This window comes from Ricinus communis, chromosome 6 (assembly GCF_019578655.1).
Source record: "Ricinus communis isolate WT05 ecotype wild-type chromosome 6, ASM1957865v1, whole genome shotgun sequence".
Taxonomy (NCBI): Eukaryota; Viridiplantae; Streptophyta; class Magnoliopsida; order Malpighiales; family Euphorbiaceae; genus Ricinus; species Ricinus communis.
This window is the reverse complement of record NC_063261.1, coordinates 2,129,463-2,139,817: the sequence shown is the minus strand read 5'-3', so window position 1 is coordinate 2,139,817 and position 10,355 is coordinate 2,129,463. Positions and strand designations below refer to the sequence as shown.

At 28.9% G+C, this 10,355-nt stretch overlaps 2 protein-coding genes and 1 non-coding gene across 6 annotated transcripts; 2 read left to right on the top strand and 1 right to left on the bottom strand.

The window, feature by feature from the left end:
- The first annotated feature begins 509 nt into the window (after positions 1 to 509).
- LOC8277735 (40S ribosomal protein S25-3) lies at positions 510 to 3,861 on the top strand. Its single transcript, XM_002515705.4, has 4 exons — positions 510 to 695; positions 854 to 928; positions 1,474 to 1,608; positions 3,448 to 3,861. Exons 1-4 carry the CDS (start codon positions 693 to 695, stop codon positions 3,559 to 3,561), a joined length of 327 nt encoding a protein of 108 aa, XP_002515751.1. The 5' UTR covers positions 510 to 692; the 3' UTR covers positions 3,562 to 3,861.
- On the top strand, positions 2,323 to 2,401 carry LOC112534293. The gene has a single exon (XR_003078589.1). It is a non-coding gene; the product is annotated as a small nucleolar RNA R12 (small nucleolar RNA).
- A 4,129-nt stretch (positions 3,862 to 7,990) lies between the features above and the next one.
- LOC8286527 (ferredoxin, root R-B1) lies at positions 7,991 to 10,127 on the bottom strand. 4 transcript variants are annotated; one of them, XM_015717229.2, is made up of 2 exons: positions 9,970 to 10,127; positions 7,991 to 8,723 (listed from the first exon to the last, which is right to left on the bottom strand). In XM_015717229.2, the coding sequence occupies exon 2, from the start codon at positions 8,709 to 8,711 to the stop codon at positions 8,238 to 8,240; it is 474 nt and encodes a 157-aa protein (XP_015572715.1). In that variant the 5' UTR covers positions 8,712 to 8,723; positions 9,970 to 10,127; the 3' UTR covers positions 7,991 to 8,237. The 4 variants fall into 4 exon arrangements, with proteins under 4 accessions (XP_015572715.1, XP_015572716.1, XP_002515750.2 ...); XM_015717230.2 differs by having other exon boundaries at positions 7,991 to 8,718; positions 9,970 to 10,126; XM_002515704.4 differs by having other exon boundaries at positions 7,991 to 8,718; positions 9,889 to 10,113.
- Between the last annotated feature and the right edge of the window lie 228 nt (positions 10,128 to 10,355).

Here is a 10,355-nt window from a genome sequence, read left to right as displayed (position 1 = left end):
AAATTAAAAATATAGATACAGAAATAAGAAAGTTGACTTAGATCTATCTCTAAATGTGGGAAGTTTCTCATGGAATCGAAAAACATTATTTCCATTAAATATTAAAATTAAAAATAGAGATACAAAATAATGAAATTGACTTGTGGATCCATCTCTGAATGTAGAGAAGCTTCCTCATAGAATCGAGAAGACATCGTTCAATTAGTACAAGTGTCCTGGAATGGCGACTCCCATTAAAAAGCCTCACAACATTGTGGTCGTTAAAAATATCTGGGTGAGCGTTCAAAATAACCATCCATAAAAATTAAATTAAAATAACTAAAAATTTAAATATTCTATAATTTTATATAAATTTATTTAAAATCTATTAACTATTCACTTTAAAAAATATATAATAACAAATAAATCTAATATTATACAATATAAAAAATTTATAAATTAGTTAAATATTTTTAATAAATGTAATAGTATATTAATTTATTTATAATTTTTATGATAACACAGGTAATGAGCTAACGAGGAATACTAGTTAAAACAAAATTGTATTCCAAAACCAAACATCCGTTATCTTAAAACCCTAAACCTAACAAATCAACAGATTCAACACACACCTATATAATATCCTGCGTCTCACCTTATGATTTTCCTCTAGACTTGATTTCTCGACTTCATAACCAAGGAAAACCCTAGACATGGTAATATTTGCTTTTAATCTTTTTGCTGATTACTCTTTGTTATCTCGTGCTAATATTTTCTTTTTACATGTTTGGTTCGTAAGAAAGCATTAATCTTTGACTTATAATGCAATCACATTATTGCTAAAGATTTTGGGTCCTCTGTGTTATTGTTGTAGGCACCAAAGAAGGATAAGGCGCCCCCACCATCTTCAAAGCCTGCAAAGTCCGGCGGTGGCAAGCAGAAGAAGAAGGTAAAATGACAATAACTTTGTCCCTTTTCTGGGTGTTAATATTTTAGTAATTATTGTTTTCTGTAGCAAAGATAGGAATAGTGTATCTGTATTTGAAGTTGATGTGATAAATTTTGGTGGATAAGGGAAGTGAAAATGAACTCATTTTGAGTCATGGTGTACTTTTCAGATGATTGGTACCAATGTTAACTGTCTAACAGTTGCTAAAGTAGTTCTCTGTGATCATATTTTAGTGGGTTGTTGAAATCAATTGTGTTTTATCATTATGATATCTATTCTACTCTGGGTTTGATCAGCACTGCAGATATAGTAATATTTGATTTATGTGATGATCTCAGATAGGACCATATTCATCTATCAAACAACACTTCGAATTGGCTCCTAAAAGCTTATCAAATTCTTTCTCGAGTCAAATTAATTGTTATGTTTTTCTAGTAGAGGCACTGAAGCATGTTGTATGTTTGTAGTTATGATGAATGCTCTATTTTCTTCCATGGTTTAGGTTATCCTATGATTTTTCATTATTTTGAGGGATTATTGTGCAGAAATGGAGCAAGGGAAAGCAAAAGGAGAAGGTGAACAATATGATTTTGTTTGACCAGGCAACATATGACAAGCTTCTCTCTGAGGTTCCCAAGTTTAAGCTAGTGACTCCATCTATATTATCGGACAGATTGAGGGTATTTTCCCATTTACTATACTGATCTCAAGCTAGTTATTTCTACAATTCTATTAGAGCTAATATATTCATTTAATTCCTTTCAATTAGCAATTTCTTTTCTTTTCTTTTATCTTTTTTAGAGCTTATTTCAAACAGAGCAAGGTTCTGATACCTTGGAGAAATTTGATTCATCCAACAGCCAAAAGTTTGTGACCTGGGTGATCATTGTTATTGTGTCTGTTCCATGAACACTGGAATGTTATTCTGTACATTATTAAAGAGATTTTACACTTCTGGACCAGGGTTGCAATGCCTCTTTAAATGCTAGTTTTGACATGAAAGCTGTTTTCTTAAGTTCATTTATCTTAAAAGAATATTTCCAACTCTTTTCTGGCCAAGGAGTCAAAGACATTTTTATATATCTTCTTCTTGAAAGTTTTACCTCAAGCTATGTTATAAATTTTTCGATTTCAATGTTTAAACCTGTAAATTTTCTTCTTGACTCTTGCTTTTTTTGGCAATGAAAGACCTTTTATTTCATGACAACGAGAGTGGACTACAAAGTCTTACGAGGGCACAATGAAATCTATGGAATCATCAAATTTGTATATATATTGCCTAAGCTTTAACTGTCTTCTCTTTTTTTCCTTGTCCCCGTCAGCTGGTATTGTTTTATGTATAAAAGGCTTTGGTCGTTGCAATTTTCTTAGTTTTTCTCGACTTCTTAAGCATGATGGCGAATGATGAAAAGAATCAGACGGATTCCCATTGATTATACAATATGATAGCATAATCAGCTACTTCTGAGTCATCATGCTTCTTTGCTTTTCAGTTTTCACAAAATTTAAGATCATTTATTTCTTAAGATGTTACCACATTATTTATCAACTTCTTTTATTGTCTGCACAAAAGATATTGTTTAACCTGTGTTGATTTCCTTCGCTTCTATTTTTTATTTATTTTTGTTTGTTTTTGGAGCTAGCCTTCGATCATGGCTTGTACCAAATTTTGCACATTCTTCAATAGAAGAAGCTTTTAAATTCAATTTGCTTTTACTTATTTAAAATAAAAGAGCAACTCCAAGCCAGTTATAGTTTAATTACTTGTTAAGTGTCTCTTTGTTGTAGCTCTTGAGATACCTCTGCAATGATATTGTATACAGATTTACTAATCTTTTATATTATAAATTGAAATTAGTCAATTAGAGGTGATCATTCTTTGAAGAGGCCTTAAAGGGCATGCACATGTTGCAGTTAAACTGAATCTTCATATTTCATATCTAGAGATTTTTGGTTAAGCTATTGAACTTGCTTCCTAAATTTCTATATTATTGTTCTCCATTTTGCTACCGAAAAGTTAGATGTTTATAAATTGCCGCCATTCTCATATTTATAATAAATTAATAATATCTATTAATTAATAAAGTTTTTAGGAACTGATTTTTTTTTTCCTTTAGATAATTGAACTTAATAAATTAATAGTTTTTAATGTTTAATAATTCTTTGATCCACCGAGTATATTAATTATAAGAGGATTGCTGAAAATTACTGAAAAATATAAATTGTCATTGACCATTCTTTGAACAGGCTCCAATAGGCATGCCCATGTGGCATTGCATGATTGGTTGTTTGTGTGAGAGGAGGCTGTGTTTTGACTATTTTTCTTAAATTTCAAAAGATATGGTTGACATAGGCTTGAAACTATCACTTTCTTCCAATAATTATGAGCACTATACTCTTCAATCCTCATATGTAGAGAAGAAATTTTGGTTAAGCTGTTTTGAACTTATTGTTTATCTTCCTTTTTCCTATACAAAGTTGCATGTTTGTTAACGTTGGGATTCTTTTTACTGTTTCAGATAAATGGCTCACTAGCACGCAGAGCAATCAAGGATCTGATGGCCGGAGGTTCTATTAGGATGGTATCTGCTCATGCTAGCCAGCAAATATACACTAGAGCCACCAACACCTAGGAGACACATGCAATTTCCCTACTATAGCATTATTATAAGGAAGCTAGTTCATTTTTGTTCTTTCTTTCTTTACATCAATCTTATCGACGAGGCTTAAATTATGTTCCCTTGCCTTTTTTTGTTATTCAGTGGCTGAAATCCTTTCTTGATTCTACTGGATCCATCCCTACCCTAGTAACCCTATTAATACTGTTCAGTGAAATGGATTTCCCATTTTAAATTTTGCAGGATTAAATACTTGTGTCATTATTTGCACTAAGAAATAAATATATGATTTCTGCATAAAGCAGGGAGCTTCAAGACTTTGGAGCCTTGACGAAAACCCATTCTTTGAAACCTTAACATTCTCATCCAATATGGGAAAAGCTCTGTCCTCATTATTGAATAGCAATTTATTCACTTGATTTTAATGATTGCTCTGTTAAATTGCCTAATAAATCCATTTCACTTTCTAAAGTGTCCATTTCTTGCTCTTTCATCGTACAAATAGTCGCACTTAATTATTAATTTTTTAATTTTGAGAGTTCAATCATTCATTGTCATTTTTTATCAGTTTGACAAGCTAAAAATGCAATTATTTCTAATATATAAATAATTAACTCTTTGTTTTAATTATCAGCAACACTTGAAATATTCACCGCTTCTTATTTGAGTATGAAGCTTTTGATTTTCTCCTCGTTCTTTTTCTTGGATAAGAATAGGGATTTGAAATTATACAAATTTCTCTCCAATCTGTTGTCTTCAGTGAAGAAACTGTGTAAGCATTCTTTGCGGATCTAAAATTCTTTGCTCTTTCCAAGTCTTCTTGCATAGAAGAACACAACTATTGCAAAAACCAGAATGTTAGTGTCTTAGTTTGAGTAGGTGGAACCATTTTGTTTTGGTTTGTCTTTACATTTCTACCGAATGATTCAGGAATTTGTTTATTTGCTTTTTATTTAATATTTTATTAATAAAAAATAATAAAATATGCTTTATTTTAAAAAGGAGAATATGACTCTTAAAAATTAGATAAACGTACCTTTGGTATCCCGTGTTTTTATTGTTTTTGACAATTTCTCTTTATGTTTTTATTTGTCTATATTGAGTCCTTGTATTTTTATTTTTATTGACATTAAGTTATTTTTTTAACAATAAGTTAGTGTGTGTATTTCATGCTCGATTAATGAGAGTGTAAATAAATTTTTGAGTTTTTTTTATTAAATTTTTTATAAACATTTGCCTCATATACTTTTATTGATTTTGACAATAAGTCTTTATATTTTTATTTTTAGCAATAATAACTCCTTAAAATTTATTATTTAAAATTTGATTAATAAAAAATAGTAAAAATATTATAATTTAGTTTAACTTATTATTTTGATTAATAATATTCAAAAAAATTAGCCAAACAAAAAATCTATTAATAAAATACACAAATGCTAAACACTAACTAAAATGCATCCTCTGTATTTGAGTGTTTTATTAATAGTTTTGCAGTATAACTAGTTCTATAAATATTATTAATTAAAATAATAATTTTTATAATATTTTTACTATTTTTTGTTAGTCAAATTTTAAATAATAAATTTACTATTTTTTGTTAGTCAAATTTTAAATAATAAATTTCAAGAAGTTATCGGTGTTAAAAATAATACTATAAAGACTTATTGTCAAAAAAATAAAAGTATAAAAGGCAAATTTTCAAAAAATATAATAAGAAAAACTCAAAAAAATCATTTATACTCTTATTAATAGAGCATGGAATACATGCACTAACTTGCTTCTAAAAGAAAAATCAAATGTCACTAAAATTAAAAGTACAAGGACTCGATATAGACAAATAAAAGTAGAAAGGAAAATTGTCAAAAACAATAAAAGTGCAAGGTGCCAAAGATCCGTTTATCCTAAAAGATTTTAAAAGATGGATGAATTAAAGAGAAAAAGAAAAAGCTCTTACGTTCTATTTGGTATATGGAATTACTTAATTAAGCCATAATATTAGTAAAACAATATCATATTTAGTACATATGATAAATGTTGGACTTAACAATCACAATGGCTTAACTAACTTATGAAATAAGGCTAATCTAAAACCAGATCCTCCCATGTCTTTAATAATCCATATATAGTGGGATTACCAATCCATAATTATAAAATTTTGATCTCTAGAATAATCTTAATTTTTTATTTTATTTCTCAATTATGTATGCTTATATCAATACACCCTAAAAAAAAAAAAAATCTTCCTTTCATATGAATAAAATGTAGGACAAAGGGTGTTTAAGTAATTTGATTACTAATAACAATTTATTTATCTATTTATCTAGTTAAACAATTCTACTATATCTAGAAATTATAAAAATAAAATTAATTAATTCTATATATTAACATATTTATATCAAATAATGTTTAATATAAGCAATTAAATGGCTTATCTAAATATAAAATTAAATCTAATTTTAATGATTATGAATCGATGAATCAAAGAAAGAAAAAAAAGCATAATTTAAAACTATATATTTAGAAAGGATGGCTAAACGCATGAATGCGCGCTTGCGCCTCATGTTTTTACCCAATTGGGTGTAATTGTTATTCTTTTATGCTGTTTAGACTAGGGCTGAGCACGAATCGGTCTAATTCTGTTATTTATAAATCACCGTTACCATACCAAACCTCGGTTATTTTAAAATTGAAGGTACCGGTACCGTACCAAACATAAAAGGATCCAATACCGTATTGTACCAATTTTACGGTTCAATACAGTTCAGTTTGGTGCTATTTTCGGTTCTAAAAAATTTAAAATCACAATTTTAATCTCATCTTTAATCAAATACATTTAGAGAAAATATGATTACCAACCTAAAAAAAAGTAGCATGAAAATCTGAATTAAAATTGCAATCACATTCTTGAATAACCTGTTTCGCAATTCAATCACTTGCAAATACAATAATTCATTCAATATTCAAACACAAACCATTAAAATATATATTACTGCTAGCATAAAAATATTTTACAGATGGCAATCATTAAAATAAATAAATTTACAAACTTAATGTAGCACTAAAATACATGTCCAAAATTAGCAAAGGAGTGTTATTACCTCCCTTCAAAATTAGCATTCCATATTTAATCTTGGCATAAGGGACTCACCAATCTCAGGATCTTGAATAATTTCTACAATAAAAGTAAAAAATTACGTCAATAAGACTTAACAACATCAACAATAAACAAACATATATAAGAAGTAAAGAAATGTTACCTGACTCTATGCTTTCAATATCCTCTATTGATTCTTCTAGTTGGATAGGTTTATTTGAACTTCTAAGCTAATCTTGACAACAAATGAGGACATCCGCTGTTGTAGGAAGTAAAGAACTTCTATATTGTTAAAAGATGTTTTGACAATTTTTTCTCAAGTTTTATTTGATCCTTTTCAAAAAAAAAAATTAAATTTATAAATATAATTTAATATTTTTTATATTTTAATATTAATTTATAATATTTTAAAATTTAATAAATTAATTATTTCTAAATATTTAATTTTTAAGTTTTATTAGTATAATAATATAAAAATTATTTTTAAAATATTTATTTCTTAATTTTAATATTTATATAAATTAATGCTTTTAGTATAATTGATATTATTATTCTTAAAATAGAAATATTATATAATTAAAAATTAATTTATTAATAAATATAGTGTAAATAATATTATATTTATATAATAATATCTTTTATAATTTTTACTAATTTATATAACTTTTTATTAAATTAAGTAATTTTTAATTAATTTGTCAAAAATTTCTAGATAGTAAATAAATTTTAAATCTAGTATTATAGTATGTATACTAGATTACTAGTATCAATAAACTATGTGACATATTAATATATATAACTTATATTTTTTATAGAGTATAAAGTATATTATAATATTATAGTTATTTTTAATATGTATTATTTTTTATATTTCGATAACAATTGCTTGAATTATATAAATGATAAATATAAAATAATTTTTTAAAGAGTATATGTATTATTTTTTAATATATGTATTATTTATATAATATAAATAATTATTTATAAATATATGTAAAAAATTCGATTCTACGGTTTGATCCGGATCAGTACAAGACGGATCAGTTTTGGTACGGTTATAATACGGTTTTTACTAAAGAACTAGTACCATACCGTAATAGTAAAAAAATTCGGATCGGTTTAATTCAGTTATAAAAACTTTCGATTTTTTCAGTTCTGGTACTTTTCGGTAAGGTTATTCGGTTCGGGCGAGAATCACCGAGATCCATGCTCAGCCCTAGTTTAGACACATCACATGAGCATAATATATATGGGTATGTGATCAACCTCAGCTACAGAAGAACGAAGTTCCTCAATGGTAACATTATATCAAAGCATTGCAATGTAATCTAAAATGGCATCATTCACATGTTGACATCAAAACCAATATTTATTCCCATTCGATAACTCAAAGATATGGAATTAAGAGGAATGAGGATTTCAAGATTGCTTTAGACTAGGGACAAATAGTGTTCGACAAAGGAAACTAGTCCGAACAGTGAACTATCCGATCGATAGATGACAAGGAAGCCTGTGATAAAGCATTTTAGAGAAGCCTCTTTCTTGTATGCAGATTCATCATTGGCTCATCAATTAACAAGAACGCTCCTTGCATCATTCAATAAAGATCACCTTCCTTGTGGGTATGAATCACACAGTCTGAAGTTGGATACGAGATGCAGGTAAGGACATACCCCTTCTCCATTTGCTCATCGCTAAGAAATGACCCATCTGATTGGTCCACAGATCCAGAAGCCAGCTGCCCAGCGCAGGTAGAACAGGCCCCAGCTCTGCAAGAGTAAGGAAGCTCTACTCCTGCATTTTCCGCAGCATCAAGGACGTAAGTATCATCAGGAGCATCGAACTCGCTCTCTTCACCATTCGGTCCAATTAGTTTCACTTTGTATACTTTTGACATTGCAGATACCCGGAAAGAGGAAGACTTCAAGCCAAATGCTTTAGATACATTCTTTACGGATCCAAAAGAACATGAGCTCTTGATCAAGGCACAAGATTTGTCCATGCTTGCAGCTTTGCTAGAAAGTGGTACACTTCTAACCAAGCATGATGTGGGAAGTCGCACGGTTGACATTTTCCGCCTGAACTAGACCCATAAAAAGATACATGCATAAGCTTACTGTTGCTTCGTCATTATCTTAAAGAAACTTTACTAAAACATACTAAAAAGCCTAGAACGTGGAGGCTCTAGACACTTTTCTCTAAGATGAAAAGTAAGCAATTCTAAAACAATATAACATTAAAATGGTCAATAACTCTTAGTGTTCAAGCATACAGCTTTTACATTTTCATAGATATAGCAGCAGGAAAATTATCAAGGTACTAACAAAAAGCATGAAATTCGGCTTTTCTCCATGAGTTCTTAATCATGGTTGTTCTAGACTTGATAAGAAAAGCCAACTGCTGAACTTCCTGACTGACTCCATATTGTGGTCCATGAATTCAAAATAGACAAATCGCTTTCATAAACATTAAACAAATAAAGAGCCCTTGAGCTTAAAAAGTGAATACAATTCTCCTCATAGTCATATCAGGATAAACAATTCATAAGAACTGTAATTTACAGATGGCTGTGTTTGTGTTAGCAATATTCGCAGGAACCACGGAACATGTTCTCTACATCTTTAGTAGATACACCAATAACAAATAATGTAGCAAGATCATTTTTAAATCCCTAAATGGCAAAACTATAGTATAACTATAAGTCAATACATATATGCTGCAGCTGCCATGACAATGATCAGCATTGCACAAAATTTCAGATTTCTAGCTTTAACCAAGCTCAACTCAATTTCCCCTCCTTTTTTTTTAAAACTATGGTGTGTGTGCGCGCAGGTGTGTATATTACAGTGAATATGACATAATTTTGTGAAAATTAAAACATTTTGCTACCCCAACTAAGAGTTATGGTGTCTCAAAACAGTTTGATTAAAAAAAAAAACAAGCAGAGAAGAAGAAGTTAAGGAAAACCTCAGCAGATTTATACCTTGTTTTATTTCTAAATAAATCTGGTAAAAAGAAATGAAGAATCAAGAGCCCAAAATTCAGGACAACCAAATATAAGGACGAAACAACAAAGAAAATGAATTGAACAAGGAAAGAGATAGAAAACAAAGAAACAGTTAAATGCCTATGAAAGAACTAATTGAACTCACTACCAAAATAAGACTAATATGTTATGCAAATCATAAACAAAACCTTTAATCAGTCAAATACTTCAAATATATAAAATTAAAAGAAAAAGGGCATACAGTATTAGATCACTCATGAAGAACAAGCAAGTATAAAGAAGGAAAGATCACAAATGATGATATCAAGACGAGAAATCTCACAAGTGCAAGAACAGGGTGATGGGTGGTTATGAGCGATTGAAGTGAAACAGTAGGCGGAAAAACCAAAGTCCAGAGAGTGTAGCACTGGTGGGTGCCAGAAGGATCCTTTGCCCTACCAAATTCCTTTGCGTTTCTCGTCTCTGTTGCACTGTAATTTATATTATAATAAAATTCTTATATTACAGTAATTTTTCCTAAAAATGAATTAATTTAATTATAACAATAAATAACTTTAATATATATTATTAAAGTATTAAAAATCTAAAAATATATGATAAAAGTATATTAATTTAATAAAATTGATAGTATATCTAATAAGGTAATGGAATAAGATTTTCTCTATTTAAGTTTTTTTGAGTTTAAATGTAAATTTGACTCTTCAACTT